Source organism: Ictalurus punctatus, chromosome 18 (assembly GCF_001660625.3).
Source record: "Ictalurus punctatus breed USDA103 chromosome 18, Coco_2.0, whole genome shotgun sequence".
Lineage (NCBI taxonomy): Eukaryota > Metazoa > Chordata > Actinopteri > Siluriformes > Ictaluridae > Ictalurus > Ictalurus punctatus.
The window spans coordinates 22,130,762-22,151,532 of record NC_030433.2 but is presented as its reverse complement, the minus strand read 5'-3'; the positions used below and the strand labels follow the sequence as shown (position 1 = coordinate 22,151,532).

General features: G+C 41.9%; 1 protein-coding gene across 6 annotated transcripts in view; it reads left to right on the top strand.

The window, feature by feature from the left end:
• The window catches only part of sgcd (sarcoglycan, delta (dystrophin-associated glycoprotein)), a 165,274-nt gene extending 152,799 nt beyond the window's left edge, over positions 1 to 12,475 (top strand). For 4 of the 6 annotated variants that reach the window (XM_017491786.3, XM_017491788.3, XM_017491784.3 and 1 more), the window contains exons 7-8: positions 7,504 to 7,627; positions 11,600 to 12,475. In XM_017491786.3, the coding sequence (XP_017347275.1) occupies positions 7,504 to 7,627; positions 11,600 to 11,773 (298 nt within the window). In that variant the 3' untranslated portion in view covers positions 11,774 to 12,475. 6 annotated transcript variants of the gene reach the window in all.
• The last annotated feature ends 8,296 nt before the right edge of the window (positions 12,476 to 20,771 follow it).

Genomic DNA, 20,771 nt, shown 5'->3' with positions numbered 1-20,771 from the left:
TAAAGGGGATTTTCATTAACTAAACAAACATGAGAAGCGCACTGCCAATAGCTGAGCAAGAGGGAGACTGCTAGGGAGTGGGGTCAGATACACTGCGCTGCTGGGTAATAATGAGCAATAAATGGCCCGGGGGGACATTAGGTTGTGTAGCAAGAGACACACACACACACACTCATATATATATATATATATATACAGTATAACCTTGCTCATCAACTTTCCAACCTTCCAGTTTCAGAGTAGTAAGAAGGAACCTACTGGTCACAAAAGTCACAAAAGTGTACAATCTTAAACCTGGATTAAACTCGCTTTTCCCTACGAGTAAGTGTACGCAACATGGCCGCCGTGCATTATCCTGCGGTCATTTGACTGACTGCCTCTTGTGCACATCCTCAGATATGAACAGTTCTTCTTCTTATTTAATTAGTAATCTGTTGTGGATTACATTTACATTACATTATTACTATTATTACATAATATATATTACATATGTATATTACATTATCATTGTAATGATTACATTACATTACATTACGGGGCGGCTGTGGATCAGGTGGTAGGGCGGGTCGTCCACTAATCGTAGGGTCGGCGGTTCGATTCCCGGCCCACGTGACTCCACATGCCGAAGCGTCCTTGGGCGAGACACTGAACCCCGAGTTCCCCCCGATGGCAAGTTAGCGCCTCGCGTGGCAGCTCTGCTACCACTGGTGTGTGAGTGTGTGTGTGTGTGAATGGGTGAATGAGACCCAGAGTAAAGCGCTTTGGATTAAAAGCGCTATATAAGTGCAGACCATTTACATATTTTATTTTATTTTATTTATTTATTTATTTCTGAGTATCTTACCCAACACTGGTCACGATGGCGGCAGAAAGTTTTATAGAGAGACCGAGTCCGTCAGTGTTTAACGTTACTGTGCATGGAATCTTTCAACATTTATAAACCAGATTGAAAGGGATGTTTTGGCTCTGATGTGCCATCTAGTGTAGGTCACTTTCAATCCGCCAGCTGTTCATAAAGTATGCGGGCGAGCACGCAAACAACGCCGCTCCCGTCGCCTCAGGTGAAGTATACCCCAGGCCTTTTGGTCATTTTGTGTCAGGATAAAGGAATGACAGAAGGATGGAATATGGTGCGCTGAGAGTTCCAGGAATTCAAAGAGATGTTTTAATGTAAAAACCGGTGTTTTCTTTGTGTTAATTATTGACGCTGGTATATGTAGACGATACACATTTACAAATGAACCGATGTCTTATTAGGTTCTTGCGCCACCACAAGCCACCAGAACAACCTCTTGGTATAGATTCTACAAGTTGCTGGAACTGTACTGGAGCGACGAATGTTGTTCTTCCAAAAGTTGGTGTTTCGATGATGATGATGATGATGATGATGGTGGAAAGCGATGTCTAATACGTCTCTTCAAAATCTCCCATATACGCTCGAGATCCGGTGACAGCAAAGGCCAGAGCTTAGCATCATTTTCATACTCAACAAACCTATCAGTGAGCCATCGTGCCCTGAGAATGGGGGTGGCGGAGTCATCCTGTAAAAGACCACGCCCAACGGGATAGAAATGTTTCATTATAGCCGGACACAAGCTATGCCAGCAAAAATGATTCAATGCCTCACGCAGTATAACAGAGCCGATCTTTTACGCTTACATTTATTTACGTCCCTCCTGAAGGAAAAACTGAAGAGAGAGCTCTCTAAAATATTTCCTCCACTGAAAGTTATTTGCGTGCGTGTGTCCTCAAACGAAGGGAGGAGGAAGTCACCAAAACTCACTCACTTCAAATAAAAATGGAGGATTCGCTGCACGAGGCATGAGACGTCCGTCACCGTCTACGATTCTGAATTTGTCTCTTTGAACAACGAACGAAAATATTCTGACTGCTGACATTTTCTCACATAATTATTGCTTCTCTCGGTGAAACGCTGCGGAAATATCGGCCCGTACACTCGTGTAATTTCACCTGACAGAGATTCTGTCGAAGCGTTCGAGCAGAAGAAGGAAAAATATATACGCCGACAGGTAACCATCGGGTGTTTTACGGCTACTTCACGAGGCGTCTGCGGCTTCTTTCTGATATCAAGTTGTCATGAGATCACAGCCGTCCCACAAATATTCAGCGTGATCGTTGAAGTTTCAACACAACGGACTCGTGACGGATAGGAACCGAGCGGCTGCAAAACTCGAGTCGGTTATAGAAGAGCGAGGGAAGGCATCCGGCGAGAGATTCGCTTGTAGAATGAGGGTTTAAGGAGAAATGTGAGGTGGTTGCAAAGTGCATCGTCTCTTATCTTTACTGCTCGACAGCCATCTCCTATTTTTTATTTTATTTTTTTTTTTGCAGCCCATAGGCTGATTTGTAATCATTAAAAGCTCTGCAGGAGTTGTAGAAGCAGCCCCGGGTGGCCTTGGGGCAGGGTCATTGCTCCGTTTCGACTTGAAAATGGGCCTGCTCTGTCTCGCAGAACCCCGTCCAGGCCGTATTTATGAGAGTAATTGTGTGAACATCGTGTGCCATGTGCAGGTCAGACTCACCCTAGGGTCCTTTCATTATCTCGGCACAAACGCGAGCTTGAATAATCACGTCCTCCCCCCCGATGACACGACGGAAAATGTTACCCGAGGAGCAGAATTAGCTCGTCGCGAAGAAGTTTGACTTCGAGTAAATAAGTAGTCTGTCACCTTGACATTTTGGATCCTTTTTTTTTTTTTTTTTTTTTTTTTCTCTCTCTCATGAGCGCGCGTCCTCGTCCTCGTTCTCCACCTGGCATGACTAATACGAGCGCATTCTGCTCGGCGGATAACGTTGGGCTTTGCTGACTAGATAACAGCACGTAAACAAATAGACGTGGCAATGTGACAATTTCGAAATCTGGGGCAACGCGGATAGCGATCATTAGGAGGCATTGTGAAGGACAAAATAAAATGCACGTCCCATAAAAATGCACATAAATTTACACGACATGGAAGGTGGTCTGTCTCTCTCTCTCTCTCTCTCTCTCTCTCTCTCTCTCTCTCTCTCTCTCTCACACACACACTATGGTTTCTACAGTAAGACAGAAATGCGATTAACCTTTGATCTTAACGGGGGTGTGGGGGGGGGGGGATCTGGAAGGACATCCGCACTTTCTTTCATTTTCTTTCCTTGATTAGATTTGGGACTTTGTACAGTACGATCCTCGCAGGAACACCTCTGTAAATACACTGACGGGGAAGTGAGAATTTCGGACACTGTCGTTTTAGATGGAAAGATACCGATATGGAAAAGTGAGTACGTTCGCCTCACACCTCCAGGGTCGGGGGTTCGATTCCCACCGTGACCCTGTGTGTGCGGAGTTTGGACGTTCTCCCCGTGCTGCGGGGGTTTCCTCCGGGTACTCCGGTTTCCTCCCCCGGTCCAAAGACACGCACGGTAGGCTGATTGGCGTGTCCGAAGTGTCCGTAGAGTGTGAATGGGCGTGTGAGTGTGTATGTGATTGTGCCCTGTGATGGATTGGCACCCTGTCCAGGGTGTACCCCGCCTCGTGCCCGATGCTCCCTGGGATAGGCTCCAGGTTTCCCCGTGACCCTGAAGGAAGGATAAGCGGTATAGAAGATGGATGGATGGATGGATGTGGAAAAAAGATTCAAACACCACAAACGGCCGACGCTTTGTTAGCGCTTAGGTGCGACGCCGTTCGTCGTTTTTCCCAAATCAAACCGTTCCTCTTTCCAAATCATCTTCAATCCCTTCCCAAGGTTTAACTGGGATCCCTCTGATGATCTCGCAAACGCAAAAAAAAAAAATAAATAAATAAAATAAATCCACATATATTCACTTTCTTGGCCAATGAGATGAAATTCCTCTCCAATACCACCACCGTGCTTCAAACCTGACTTTCTGAATTATTGCCAAATAACAACCTCTCTTTCCAAAAGAGTTCTGATTGGTCGAAACGTTTTACACACTGCCTCTTTGTTAGCAGAGGAGTTTAGCGTGAGGTGTAGGAACTTCTTTCTTAGAAGAACTGCTTTCAGGTCGTCCTGCAACTCCTTTCGAGCGGTTCCTGGCTTCTCTCTTACCTTCTTTATCATCGATCTGAGTGCGTGTTGTGAAATCTTGCATGGTGGACCTGTCCAGAGATGATCAGTTGTAGTTCTTTCCACCTGCTGCGGCTCTGTAGCTTCACGTTTGAGCGTCGTTCAATAACGTTGTCCCTGAGGAACTTTAGGAAGATCCTTCACCGGCATTTATATCTCGAGCTTGATTTATTTTTATATTCGAATACAGTGTCTGTATACTTTTTGTTCATATTCATAAGTGCAAAGTTAACATTATGTGTAACGCATAAATGCGACGTGGATATACGGCGTATGCGCGCTGTTAATAAATTAAACGACTAAAAAAAAAAAAAAAAAAAAAATCTAAAGTGCTGAATACTGATTTCCCTTCACTGTATTGTCCAGTAAGAATGCGAGTCATGTCGTATCTATTCTCCTTCATAAAAAAAAAAAAAGATCAATATGATTTCTGTTCATTATTAATACGATATCCATCCATCATCCTCGCACACCCATCCCGAGAGACGGCCGTAATCTGCTGCGCTGCCTAATAATTTTTCACCTCTGCCAGAACATCAGTATCTAGCAGATGTCAGCACCGTTTGAAGTTGAACACGACAAGCAGTGGATTTTTTTTCCCCTTTCTTTTTTTTTGAAGCGATCGAGGCAGCTTTCATGTCTGATCAGACTAGCGATGCTAATTTTACACCCATTTGTATCGCATAACTGGTGAAATAACTCTCGCTCCGTGAGACGTGTCTGAATCAAAGCTGCCGACGTGATGAGCGTATTTACTCGGTTTTCCAGATGCGTGCTGTTTCGATTTGGACACGGTCGACCATTCGATTCTCTTCTTTCCCGTTTTACCTTGGCGTTGCTACGCTTCACACCGCATGGCTCCGCCTTTACGCTCTTTTATTTGACGCCATGCTAATCTCGCCTGAATAACGGCTCGTTAGCGGCATTGCCACGTCCCCATCGAATTCTTGCACAGACGAGAAGTTATCATTTAATGGCTCGCTTGTTATCTCTTATACACGTCTTGCTTATTATCTTACATAAACACTGAGACACACTTGGCTGTAAAGTCTGTGATGTTTCTGGGTTTTCTTTCTTTCGTTCTTTCATGTGGTCAAGGCAATTCCTCGCTACGTCCCGGCTCAGGAAAGTCTAGACGAATTCATTTCAGATATATTTTGCCAGATATGATGGTAGACGTGCCACAAGAGTATTAATTGTGGAATTATACTGTATATGGATAAACTTTGCTGGAAAGTGCTGGAAAGAGAGGACTAGCAGAAAAGATCTCACATTAGCTGCTTTCATTTATTATTATTATTATTATTATTATTATTATTATTATTATTATTATTATACAGCATTATTATTATTATACAGCATTATTAGTGCTTGATGACGACGATGACGACGTCTTCAAATGCGTTGTATTATTAGATCACGTTTGGCATCCGCCACATAGACGTACACAAGTCCCCGTGAATTAGCCGTTACCATAGAAACGATTAGCGCATTAGAACAAGCGGTTCGAGTATTCGGCTGCGCCGCGGTCTAAATATCCCTTAAAAAGCGCAAACAATTAAGAGAGAGAGCGAGCGAGCGAGCTATAATTAACTGAAAATGTCATGTTTGAAGTGAGTTGTGCATCTCTACGTGAAGGAGCTTCACCCCTTTTAAAACGAAAGCCAAGAACTAATCACATAAAATATTACTCTGACCTCATTCGCCTCTCCAAACGAGTACGATAAGCTTCTAAAAGCTCGTTCCGTCGAAACACGTGCATCGTTTTAGGCGCAAACATTTGACGGGAAATGTCTCGTTCTCACGCCCGGCTCGGAAAGCTTCGATTACATTCAGGAAAAAAAAAAAAATAGCGACGTTATCGAGATACGTCCGCAAATCCGGGATACGTCATATAATAGCGACGACGACGACGACACGGCATTGTCGATGGGGCCAGAGTAACGCCATTTTCCGAACATCTCTGGCGAAAATTACGAAACGCGATGTGTATATATATATATATATACCAGGTCTACTGCCTAAGACGTACGAGAAGATACGCGATACGTTTTATTCCCGTTTATTCTCTACGGAGCAAAGACGTGTAAATGTTTTCTCTGCAGTTCAAACGTCGTAAGTCGAATCAATTCGCAGGCACCACTAATAATATTATGATTGTTATTATTATTATTATTATTATTATTTCTTCAGTCTTAGAGGTGTGGGATTTCTGTCACTTCTCAGATGGGAAATTCTCAATACGAACATGATGCAACACACAGCTGCATCTCCAAAAATTCGATCCTAGGTCGACATTCCGGTATTATAAAATCGTTATTTTAATCTTCTGAGAGACCGGATTTTTGATTTCCGTGAGCCGGCTTGAGACGTTTCGCTTTACGTGTAACGAGTCTAGAATATACAGTATGAACGTTCCACTTGTTGAATAAAATTACGGGGGGGAATAAAATTGACTTTTGATATTCAAATGTTTTGAGAGATAAAGATATCCATACACCATATACAGTGTGTGGATCGTGCTGGTGCAGTAGCACTGCCTCACAGTTATAAAGACTGACTCCTGAAACAGTCATGTACGGAAGAACACAACAGAACATGCTGTCATATGAAAAAAATCAATAAAATTTAAAATAGTCCACGCCGGGGTTGGGTTATTTTAGCGCGACGGCATGACCCGTAGTGTGTTATTCCTCTTACGCCACGGCAACTTCCCCAGCGATTCGTTATAACTTTATTTATTTATTAATAAGCAACACGTTATGCCTTTTAATGGCTTATCGCTATAGTCGACGTTCTGGGATGTCCATAAAACAAGTAGGTCCCCGTTATCTCGAACATCATCGGCGCTTTAAACGGTCGTTCCCTCGCCGGCCGTTTCGAACCAAGAACGCTCCATCCGTTGAACATTTAATATTCAAGATTCTGCGTTACTCCTAGCTTCGATGTCTATTTAAATGTAAGCAAAAGTGCGATATCGACCGTGTTTACCGCTTTGTACACGAGCGCGGATTTCCCCTCAAGTCTAATCTCTTCTACCGAGGCGTCCGATCCGACGACACTCCGATGGAACTGATCTAGAAATCCATCGTAAGGTTTTGCTGCGCCGTCGTTAAAGCAAAAAAAAAAAAAAAAAAAAGGAAACAATTTTTTTCAAAAGAAAGAAAGGGTGACGTACCGAATTCCGGGACATTTCGAAATCCGTGAAGATATTTCCGTAAGTTGATGCCGATGATGATGTCGTTCGTAATGAAGTTGCTTTGTATTACATTAACAAGGAACGTAAAAGCATTTTGTCTAGCGCTCTCAGACGTTTGGACTTCACTCTGTGTCAAGGTTTGGGTGTGCAGTGTTTCAGTGTCTGGTTGTTACTCGGACGAACTCAGGTGCGTTCTCGTCTCCGTCTGCCCCGTAGTTTGGAATCTCCGACACGTTCCCTGTACATGGAGGCTCCTAAAGGTGTGCAGATTCAAGCGGAAGCCGGTGACATCCAAGCCACCTGCAGAAGCGACCTGCGCCTGGAGTCAAAAGACGGAGAGGTAAACGTCCTCATCACCCACCCACACACACACAAACACACACACACACACATACACAATGTTGACACCACGATGTGTTGGACAAGTTGATCCGCTTCACATTTCCGACATCCCCATCTGCCATCGTTTCGTATCCAGACGAGCGCCTCGCTAGTTTCCATATGCTCCCTCCTCTTCCGCGGTGCCCCGAGCTTAATATTCAGGCTGCCATACATCAATGGCAATTACAGGAGATAATCCACGACCCGACATTTGGAGAGAACTGATAACCTTGTAAGAAGCACACTTGTTGTTGCAGAGTTTGAGGAATTGAAAGATTATCACCATATGTTCACAAAATACATGAATAATTACAACAAATCCTATGGGCTGGGCTGTGAAGAATGATTACAGCCCCTATTCTCTAGGTTCTGGAGGTGAAACCGTCCCAAAAGCGCTAAAGTGGCACCTCTGACAGTCAGCCCCGGCTGTAGCGTTTCTATCGACGCCGTCATCGCTCGTTCGAATACGTTAGCGTTTCTATAGCGACAGCTCCTTCACAGGGACCTGGACGGTGGACATGCGACATACTTTAAGCCTACTAATAAACAGATTGAAAGGAAGCGTGTCGATGTTTAATGAAAGAAAAACGTACAGTTGTCGACTGGCGCGGCGGAGTCTTCTGTCACGTTTATGTAACGTCGCTAACCTGCTGGGAGTTTGCGATAAGTGCAGATTTTAGACAGGTTCTTGTCGGGACGCGGCACGTGACGTCATCACGACGTGCGTGCGGCCAAAGCCCTCGTCGATCCGCGCGCGCCGGACGCGAGTACAGCCGAGAGGCCGCGTTTATCGACAGACGTCGCGGCGAAAGAGCGCGCAGGATTATTTCATGCGGTCGCACGACAAACTTTTTCGGAAATCCTGCTCGGACTGTAGCGTTTATGGAAGGAGTCTCCGGTTTCAGTGAGGACAGAGGTTTCCAGTTCCTTAGTTCCATGGAAACCGGAGGGTTTGTTTTGTCTTTTTAATTTCACGAGGGAGAGGTTGGTGAAGAAAGGACTGTTTATAGCTGCTATAACGCAAGTGAGAACAGGAACTAATCCGTCCGACGGACGTAACGTTAAACGTAGAAATAAAATAAAAAGAAGCCTGATGTTTCGTTCGTTGTACTCGAACGACAGAATTCTTGCAGTGCAGGCGGAATAGCAGCGCAACGGCGCGTCACACAACCCCAGCATGGATCAGTTTTTCCTTAATGTCTGATCCCTCTGCTTTTGTTCCGTTACAGCAGCTCTTAGCACTTTCTACTGGGAGAATAGAGATACCTCCCGCTGTCGCTCGGCAGTCCCTCAGAGGTTCAGGTACAATTAGTCGACTCCCCCATCCCCGTCCCCACCCCCCCAAAAAAAAAAAACCCTCTAGCTTGCCTTCACACTCAACTTTGCTCTATAGCAGATGTCTGGAGAATCAGTTGAGACCACTGCTTAAAATGTGTTCCAGGTCATTTGATGGAAATGCTTCCCCAAGGCTGTCGCTAATGACTCCTTTTACCTTTTTTATATCCTGACGGGTTCTCTACCGGCTGCGGTAATGCTCTCTAGAGTCCGGCGAGCGAGCGCGAGAGAGCGAGAGGAAGTGAGAAATGAGAGTGAGACGGTGAAGGGCTGAGAGAGAGAGAGAGAGAGTGAGACTGTCTGCAGTGCTTATGTCACTGAAACGGTTGAAATCAGTCGGACATGCGCGGTTTGACTGCTCCAGAGAGGACGGTTACATCAAATGGGTTTTTTTGTGGTCTGGTGGAGTCACAGCGTTGAAAACATTCGCCTCGTGGTCCAAACCGTTGCACTGCGGACAGGCAGAACGTGGTTCCAGGCGACGGAGGACCGTTTAGGTATCTCTACGAGAAGCTACTCCTGGGTGGTCTTACAGGACGTACTGTACTGCGTGTATTCAGCCGAACGGAACACTCCGTTCACTTCATCACGTGTATTTAATCTCCATACTACCAGCACTAGTTCTGATCGGTCCTGACCACAGGTAGAACGATATCACGGTCCAAAACGTACGTCGCTGCATGCGCAGAGCTCCGCATCTCACATTTTCATATTAACATCCACAGGCTTCCAAGTGAGAACTAATTGCACAGATGACCACAGTTCCAGCCTTTAGGGCATTTTTAAGCATGCACTGATGAATAGAACAAGCAAAAGAAAGCACTTAAAGCTTTAAAAAATAAATAAATAAATAAGCCCTTTATTGGAGGAGCTTATTGAGATGTTTAAATCATCGCCTTGTAAATCCCCGAGTAAATCGTTTCAGTTTTAGTTTCTTCACTCACTGATTGTGGGAATTCTAGCGTCCAGGATTTTCTTCTCACTGATTGGAATCCTTTCAGGAAGCGTTTAGCTTTGTGCGTGCGCTTTGTAAAGAATCGATGATCGTTATTTCGATGATCCTCGGTCGGCTGCTCGGAGGAGCCAACGGCGTTCGTGAACATCCTGAGAGGTTTGAATGATCAAAAATAAATAAATAATGCATTGAGCGCTAGAAAAAAATCAGCCACCGTTCAGGTTGTTGTTTAACAAAGTAAAACTTTGTTAAACAGCAGTACAGTCATAAAGAAAAGTATAACCGTCGATAGGGTGATTTTGTCAGGTGACTTTTATTGAACATTTATGGAAGGAGTCTCCAGTGTCAGCACTTTGTAACGGTCACGGTGCTTTGTGAAGTGGACAGAGGATAGGACAGGACAGAGGAGCTTACCCTTTCTGGTTTCTGAGAGAGAGAGAGAGAGAGAGAGGAAGAGAGGGAGAGAGAGTGAGGGAGAGAGGAAGAGAGAGTGAGGAAGAGGGAGGGAGTGAGGAAGAGAGAGAGTGAGGAAGAGAGGGAGAGAGAGGGAGGGAGAGAGAGGGAGGGAGAGAGGAAGAGAGAGAGTGAGGAAGAGGGAGGGAGAGAGGGAGAAAGAGAGAGGGAGGGAGAGAGGAAGAGAGAGAGTGAGGAAGAGGGAGGGAGAGAGGGAGAAAGAGAGGGATGCAGAGAGGAAGAGAGAGAGAGAGGGGGACAGGAAGAGAGAGAGGAAGAGAGGAAGAGAGAGAGAGGAAGAGAGGGACAGAGGAAGAGAGGGACAGAGGAAGAGAGGGAGAGCGGAAGAGATAGGGGAAGAGAGAGAGAGAGGAAGAGAGAGAGGAAGAGAGGGGGAGCGGAAGAGAGTGGGGAAAGAGAGAGAGAGAGGGGGAGAGAGAGAGGGACAGAGGAAGGGGGGGAAGAGAGAGAGAGAGGGGCAGAGGAAGCGAGGGGGAGGGAGAGAGAGAGAGAGGAAGCGAGAGAGAGGGGCAGAGGAAGAGAGAGAGAGAGGAAGCGAGAGAGGGGGAGAGGAAGAGTGAGACAGAGAGAGAGAACTAATGTGTTATTCCTTACATTAAAATTAGCTAAAGAAATGTATTTATTGTCCGTGTTAAATTGTTTACCTTTTAATCTAACGCTGTAACGTTGCACTGTATTAATAAGTTAAGAATCTCATTAATCAAGAATTTAAAATTGTTTTTGGGTTTGTTTTTTTTACACAGAATTTAGTCATTTATTGATGGGTTCAGATCCAGTTTGTGCCAAGTGACGTTTTCCTCTGTTTTGACTCCTTTAATCACAGAAAAGTCTCTTTTTTTAAAAAAAAAAAAAAAGAAAAAGAAAAAAGGTATTTTAGGAGAAATGTTTGTTAATACCTAAATGATTCCCTAAAATGATTCAGTAAATGAGTCCCTAAAATGATTCAGTAAATGAGTCCCTAAAATGATTCAGTAAATGAGTCCCTAAAATGATTCAGTAAATGAGTCCCTAAAATGATTCAGTAAATGAGTCCCTAAAATGATTCAGTAAATGGATCAGTGAATAAAAAGCAACTGACGTTATATTAAATTAGAAACACGTCGAGCGTTCACTGATCAATCCTTCAGTTTGCGAGGTAGTTTGAACTCTTCTCCTTCCTCTTTTTAGATCACTCTGGATGCTAAGAAGATCAGACTCCTGCGTCTGCCCGAGGGAAAAGCGTCTCCGTCGGCCACCAGACAGACTGTGTTCGAGGTGTGCGTCTGTCCCAACGGGAAACTCTTCTTATCACAAGCAGGAACAGCGTCCACCTGCCAGATCAGCAACAACGTCTGCCTCTAGACACTCTAAACACATACGCCCACAAAGCTACACACACACACACAGTACGCACACACATTGTACACACACTATACACACACGTCCATTTTACCCCCACGAACTGCAAAATCCGTTCCTCTGAAGACCACGACGAAGATAAGAACTTCATTGTGTAAAGAGTTACTTCAGCGCCAAAAAGAAGAACAGCAGAAACGTCACTAACGTGCGCCGGCGTTCACGTCACAACGTGCGTCCGTTTTTCATTCGTCGAGTAAAGGTGAAGCGGATTATATCACGCGGAGAAAGAAACGTGCCGTGTTATTATTTTTTTTCTTTCAGTTTCAGGTCACTTCTTTCATTTTTGCTACTCGTCCTTCTCCGGTTGCAATATTGTCCGAAAACGTCAGATAAACGTTTAGCGATTTAAAAAAAAAAAAAAAAAAAAAAAAGTCAAACGGGACACTCTTGACCGGTGGAACTGATCGTTCCCACAATCCCTCCCCAAGAGAAATGAAAAATAAAAATCTAAACTGTGCTTGCACAGGGACCGACCTGCTGCACGCTCTCTGTTCGAAGAGGAGAACAGTGCCTGTGCCTTAGCTCAATGCACTCGTGGAAAGAAGAAGCACATCTCACGGACCTTTACTTTCAAAAACCTGGACTGGATTTCCAGTTTATTTCATTTTTGTTCCCCCTGAAAATATAAATATAAATATATATATATATATATATATATATATATATATATATATATATATATATATATATATATATATATATATATATATATATATATATTTCTTTTTTCTTCAGTACAAGAAATAAAAAAAAAAAAAAGAATGCAAAGGATCCAAATGACAATGACGCCAACTATACATCAAATTACTGAGGCTTTGCTTCTTTACAAAATTATATTTCTTTAAAAAAAATTTTATTGTTATTAATTGGCAAATTTTCTGTTCTGTAAATCCTCCTGATTGGCATAACATTAAAAAAAAAAAAAAAAAAAAAAAAAAAAAAAAGATTTTTTAAAATTATATATTTAAATAGAGATAATTTGGTCTTTGCGTTCTTCATTAGATGTGTGTGTGTGTGTGTGTGTGTGTGTGTGTGTGTGTGTGTGTGTGAGGGGAAAAAAAAGGTTCTACCACTAGGGTTTATGTATTTTATTCTATTCTTGATCTTTTATGATAAACACCAGTAAACAAACCAGGAAGGTGAACCAAAAAAATAAATAAATAATAATAATAATAATAATTTAAATAATAAATCAATTAAAACATTTTTAAAAAGAGGGGCCCGAATGACTTTCGGTATCCTACAGCTCAGTTTTGCGGGTTGTTGCAGCTCTAATGCATACGATGTGCAGCTTTCTGTTCTGAGGATCCACCAAAACGTTCATAATGTTCGTACATGTGTCATGTGTCATGTGTGTAAGCTCACTGTGTCCCAGATTCTTTCATTCTTTTTATTATTATTTTTTTACTTCCAGGCCTTGATTGACTAAGATCCAAAATAACAAGAGCTAAGTTATAAATTGCGTGTGGAAATATTCGGCTTGTTGCGGGTCACCGAGGGAATTGCATCGTATGCAAATTCGATGGGAGGAGTCGATATGTCAACGTTTGCATTCGACTAAAACCCGCGACACGGGATTCCCGTACTCCGACTCGGAAAAGCCGAAGAGAACGCTCCCTCGAGACCCCGAGTTCAGCAAGTGACATCAAATCAAAATGGCCGCTCACAGAATCAGCAGTAAACACAGCGAGTTATACTATACTATACTATACTATACTATACTATACTATACTATACTATACTATACTATACTATATACACGTATCAGCTTTAGATCAATCCATACACCGACATGTTCGCCTGTTAAATCCTTAACACTCACTCTACAGTTTAGCGTTACCTGGCTAACCTACTCGCTAACAAAAGACATCATGTAAGCGTCCAAGTTTTTTTTTTTTTTTTTTTTTTTTTTAATTTTATTTGTTTGTTCGGTCGAACGCAGCATTTGCGCACAGATCTCAAAGGAAGAAAAAAAACATATATACTCCAAACTCAAGCGTAACGCTGAGACACATTGAAAAAAAAACATACGATATTGCTAATCCTATACAGATATAAACACATTATCACGATATAGTTCATGTGAATGAAAATCTTTTCATTCAAAGGTTCTGTTGAAATGTTGGTTAGAATCTTACACGGTATGCGATAACGCCATCATCAACGTCGCCCCTGCAATCCGAGGTCGGATTCGGAGAAAATGTCCGATTATTCTACTAAGGTAAAATTTAGATCGACTTTCTTACATTATTACGATTTAGTAAACGGTAATAAAAGCAGAAACGGGCTCCTGTATATTTAATACCTGCTCTTCGTGTGACGATTTCTTGCGTGCGTGTAATCGCTGTTCCAAAAGCGATTTTCATGTTCAGTAAATTATTATTATTATTTTTATTTTTTTTAAATCACTTTGTGGGTGTAAAATGAATCGATTATGTTGTATTTTATTAAACACCAACCGATATCTCGCAGCGTCGGCTGTCGGTCGATCGGCGTGTAGGGTTTTCTTGTGCGTTATCAAGTGTGCAGATGTTCTTAGTCGATCAGGGCCTCTCTTTGAATTCCCGTTTGCTTGAGTTCTTCATTTATTTTTTTTTTAAACTATCTGCAATCGTTAACAGAAGGAACGTTTCTGGTCACCGTCTGTGAATTTGAGCCGAAACAGCTCTCGAGAACTACGGAATTTTTACACATTGTTGAATTTTTTATTTTTTTTTATCCATTTTAAAAATCGGTTACAAACACAACTCCTAATCCGATGTCTAGTAAGGCTCGTGGCGAAAGGGAATGAGAAACCACAAGCTTTCGCACCGTTCGACACTACGATATGGATTCACGACGAGAGGGTCCGATATTTGGCGATACGATTCGATTTAGTTCGATTCCTCCCACTGATAAGTGACTCACTTTGTTCAGAATCTGGCGTAGACCTGCCGTTAACTGGCAAATGATGACGACGACGACGACGTAGAGCAGGATCATTATTTATAAAGTATGTATTCATAAATCAGAACGATCCTTTTAACACGCCGTCCTTTTTCCCTAATCATCGCTTTACGATTCTCGCTTCGACTCGAATCGACGGCCGCCTTTTAACGCACCGATCCGATCGGTCCGATCGCTACGCCCCTCCCGATCTAATCGGCATTTCCGAATCAGAGATTTGGCATCGAGGGCGAATTTTTCCCAGTGAAAGAGCAAAAACACGTTTTACTAAACGAACATAACGTGCCCGATGTCATTATCACCCTTTACTCATGTGTGGAGTAAACATTATGGAAATGAAGAATGGCAGTTATGATTATGGGATTACGGCGTCGAAGCCCCGAGCGATCGCCATCATCTTATTAACACGCTCCATTTGAGGAGTCGTTTAGGAGCTGAGACGTACGTAGATACGGGACGCTTTATAGAGCGAACGTGTTACAGGAGAGCTTACAGCGTATTCATTTACTTTTCGTTTTTCAGGAGTGATTAAAAAACGTGATACTGTGGTGTGTGTGTGTGTGTGTGTGTGTTTGTGTGTGTGTGTGTGTGTGTGTTTGATTGCTGCGTTGCTACTACTTAAAGTAATTAAAAAACCCAACTGCCTGAGATAAAATCCAAATCGTAGCAAGCTGGAAGCAGGCAGGTCCTATTTTTCATAATAATTTTAATTGTGTGTGGAAGATCGTCTTTTTTTTCTTTTTTCTTCACTAACACGGTTGCTTACGTCGTTAACGAGAAGTCGTACGATAAGCAGGACTTGAGTTTTACTTCATTGTTTGTTTGTTTTTTTTTTTAATTAAGACAACGTAACTGTTTGAGTAGAAAGATTTGGAGTGGTCATGAACGCATTAAGCATGATTAAATTCTTTTGATTACTTATTTGTTGTGGGGTTGTTTTGTTTTTTTTAGTTTGCTTTTCTTTACTTGCCTTACAGCTTGTAAGATCTTTACTCCTCCACAAAATATGTTATTCATGTGTCTAATTCAATATATACAATAATCTTTTAATATTACCGTCATATATTGGTTGATTTTTATTTGTATTTTTTTTTTTTTATGTTACAATTTTAATTTTTTTTTGTTGTTGTTATTGGATTCGCTGATGTTCGTAACGTCCACTCTGGGGGGGCAAAAAAAAAAAAAAAAAAAAAAAAAAAAAAAAAAAAAATTAAACCGGTTTGGCTCACTTTTTGTGAGGACTGAGATCTCATCTCAAATCGTTGATTGATTGACTGATTGTTTTTGTTCCCCCCTCTACTATACATTGTTGGTTTGGTTTTATTTTGTTTTAATGGTCATGTTAATGAGGGGAAAAAAAAAAAAGAAAAAAAAAAAAAAAAAAAAAAAGGATCCTGGCACATTCTATGCAAAATGTAGAGAGCATTTATTAATGCGAAGAATTCTGTCCGCTGTCTGTACTAAATTTATTATACTTTATGTGTACAGTTTGTATTTATGAACTGGGTTGCAATCGAAACTGTATTAATAAACCTATTTCAAAAAAAAAAAAAAAAAAAAAAAAAAAAAAAAAAAAGTGTAGTGACGTCAACGAGTGATCACAGAAACAAAATTGAATCAAATCAAATAAACACTTTGAAATTCACAAAGGACGAAAATGAAGAATATATATATATATATATATATATATATATATATATATATATATATATATATATATATATATAAAAATAAGAGTCACGTTGAATGAAATGGAGATTGATGTAGAACGGCGCTACACTATTGTAACAGGTTTGTGTTTGACTCACCCACGTACGATGACTCTTCGTCACGTTTTCACGTATCCGGTTAAAGGCTCTGCACTTGGTTCGGATAGTCATCGCAGACGTCGCCGCTCACGTGCGATTAAGTCGGGTCATATTTTTTTTTAACATCCTTCTAAGCGATACGAACAACTCGTGTCGAAAATGATCCGGTGTTTGTTTTCTCACTTCTTGAAACCCCGTCAGACGACGCACAGGACGACTGCTGTGTTTACTGTAATGGCGTCTTTGACGCTTTTTGAACAGGTTGAAATGGACTATTTGATTCAGATTCAGATTCAGTCAAAACAGTTCGAAAGGATTCAGAATCTGAATCGTTTGATTCACCGTTCACATTTACACGTATTGGGAACTGTTCCTCGGTGTTTGGTCGCGACGCGTTACGCTCGACACGCACATCTCGGACGACGCGACGCGCTGACCCTCGCGATATACAAGTCATCGCACCCGATATACAAATATTACACGGATATTCATCGGAAAGGGTTCGGTTTACATTAAAGTGGAGGTAGAAATAGCAGCTGGATGCGGTTCGGGGTTATTAAACAGAGGAGAATTGTGATATATAATAAATAATACGAATGATATATAGTTTGTAAAAACATTTAATGCGGATTGCTCATTACCGGCAGGTCAGGATTACTAAAGGGGGTCTAGACATGCTGGTTAATAACCGAAATTCCCAGTGGAAAGAAGCTGTTTCGATGGCATGCAGTTATCACGGAGCGGAGTCACTTTCCTAATGGTAGGTTTGGGAATAGGTCATTATCAGAGTAGGGAGGTGTCACTGATGATCTTCTCTGTGGTCTTGATAGTACGCTCCTCTTTTCTCAGAAGGAGGCTGCACTAGACCAGACAGTGATGGCAGACGTATACGATGCTTTCTATAATGGCAGAATGGAATTGCACCAGCATAACCCGGGGTAGACGGGACTTCTCCAACTGGCGTAAGAAATGCATCCTTTCCTGAACTTCCGTATTGATGGATGGTTGGTCCGGCTACACCAGGAGGCTAGTTGTCGAACCTCGAGGTGGTACTCCGGCACGCCGTTGGTGATGAGACCGAATCACAGTAACGACATCTGCGACTTCGCAGACGCATCACTGAAAGCACAGTCGTACGTGTAGATTGAATATGAGGAGGGTGAGAGGACGCAACCTCGCGGTGCTCCAGTGCCGAGCGAACGGGGTTCAGAGGCGTTCTGACCGACGCTCACAAACCGCTTCCTGTCAGTAAGGACGTTTGTGATGAGGTTCTCTTGTGCGAGGGCACTGAATGCCCTGCTTGACTTGAAAAAACTGGAAGAAAAATCTACAAATATATACAACCTCTTATTAACTATATAAATGAATAAATGTGTGTGTGTTGCCCTGTGATGAAATATCCCACCCAGGATGTATTCCTGCCTCATGACAAAGTATTCCTGGGAAAGTCTCCAGATCCACCGCAGTCTCGAAGACGGATGAATGAAAGAATGAGTGTAATTAATGACAAAAAATAAAACTACACGGTTTTTATACATCGCTACACAATACATAGCACGAAGTCCTTGCTTTGTCCGTGTTGCTATGGTTTAATAAATAAACACTGGAATCAACGCACATTACTCACACATGACAGGACGGTATAATCACGGGCAACGATCAACACGCTTCATTAAGATCCGGTGCAAATCATAAATTATAACCCAAATTATACCGTACACATGACAACGGCTCTCGTCATAAACCCTTTTCAGAGTCACACGTCCCATCCGTGACGTGTTTGAACTTCGGACAGTAATTAAACATAACGACTCTACTCTCGGGTCGTTTTAAATACGCAGAAGATTGAACACGAGTCCACAAATACGGAGAGCAAAGGCGCTTTTAGCATTTCATATTTAAAGATGGCAGACGGAGATCTGTCGCGGTGACGTCGATTAGCATCTCAGATGCTAACCGCGAAGACGTTGACACGTTTTTTTGTTTTGTAAAAAGGTCCTACTTGCGTATAATGCGTGTTTTAAGACAGCACCGCCACGTGGTGATGATTTATTCAGGCTGCGCTCGCCACGTAATAATCAGTTTTAGCTCAAGTTCCCATCATGCAACTTTCCTTCTATGATTAAGTTTTGAATTGGAAAAAGGAGGGGTGTTTGTTTTGTTTTGTAAAACACGACAGGAAAAAGTGATGATAAATATTCCAATACATCTAAAGCTATAAACCGTGGAGAGCTTCACTGAGGCGTAACGTGACGTAACGTCAGTGAAACGTCACCAGGGCGTAATTCGTCCGCCGTGTGTATAAGATTTTTTTTTTTATTTATATATGAATATATGAATACGTGCATCCTAATCCTTTTACACGTTCTTCCGCTCCGTTGCTTCAATTTATTTCCATCGCGGTTTATTTGCTCGTTTTAATTGTTTCTTGCTACGAATATAAAACTGAATTAGAGGAAAAATTCCGACTAATCGGAAAGTTGGAAACGCTCATAAACTTCAATATAGTGCGGTGGCGAGCAAACGTTTCCTCTGGGAATTGTAAACGGAACTCATTCCGTGTTTACCAGCGACGGAGAACCCCCGAGACTCACACAGAGGAAGACGGAAAGACGATCCTGCATACGTTATGTGCGACGGAAAACGAAAGGTCCGTACGCTTTCGAACGTCGGCGTCACCGTCCTAAAACACGGCAGGAATTTCACTGATAAACCTCGATCCTACTCCTTTATATTTAACTCTCCGTAAGTACTTTTACAATATTTTAGTGAAGAATGGGGGGGAAAAAATAATAATGAGAACTATAAAGAGCGCCCCTTTATACGCACGTATACGGCAAAACAATCACGTTCATTTACTTCTATTAAACGTACAAAAGATTGAATAAAAACGTGGGAAAATAAGTCATACGTATTCATCCAGGTCAACACTATCATTAAGAAATCATTAAAAATTTTAAATTGATATAAGACCATACCTGTGGTGTTATATGGTTTATTAGCCATTCAGATAAATCGATTAAAATGCTGTGGAGGCACGCTAAATCCAAAATATCCATATTGCGTATGCACTCGCAATAAGCTTGGGGCAGTTTTGAATTATAAACACGTGAATAAAGTTTCATGTTTGGTTTTTTTTTTTTTCCCACCCTAAATAATTTAGAACTTGATGCTTATGACTGGAATAATTAACTTCTGTCACAAACATCTCCTGTTAATCTGTCTACTGTGATGTAAACACAACTAACCTCTGCAACTCTCCAGCTGTGATCCTTGGAGATTTTTTGGCCACTCGAACCGTCCTCTTCACAGTGCGCTGAGACGATATAGACACACGTCCAATTCCAGGTCGATTCATGACATTTCCAGTTGACTGGACATTCTTAATTATTACCCTGATGGTAATCATTGAAACGGACGTTTTCAATGCTTGTGCTATTTTCTTATAGACACGCCCCATTGTGTGAAGCTCAACAACCTTTTGCCGCACATCACAGCTATATCCCTTGGTCTCACCCATTGTTATGAATGACTAAGGGAATCTGTGGGGCCTGTGTGTTACCTCATATTTATACTCCGGTGAAACAGGAAGTCATGGTTGAACAATTTCCTGTTCCTAGTCACCCAGGTGTACTAAAAAAAAAAAAAAAAAAGTCAAATATCAACGTGAATACACTTCCAATATATTTTACTCATATGAATTCATAGAGGACTCAATAATTGTTGCACACACTTTTTTTTTTTTTTTTTTTTTTTTTTTAAATAAACCTGTTCGCCATTGTTTAATATCCATGAGAGTAGAACATTTTTTGTAAATTAATTTTAAACAAACGCTCCAAAGATTAAACAATAACGACAATTGTTTCACAGAATCCGTTGCTCATATTTACCAAGGATGCCGATGTTAATGGAGTGCGCTGTATGTTCAAATATCCATCTTGTCTTTAGCGAGTCTGGTTCTACTGTTGCTTGGTGCTGTATTTTTGTCATTCCCCATAGGAAGTCAGCAGTTGTGCGTCACTCCATCTTATCGTCATTGCTAGTGCTGTTAATGGCGTTTACTCAGAGAAAACATTTTAACCGTCTCAAACATAAGCCATAACAAATCAGGTTTCACCAGTAGCTCCTAAAAACATATGAGACGGCGGTATTAGCATGAACCTTTCACTGTTGCGTAAAGTCGTATT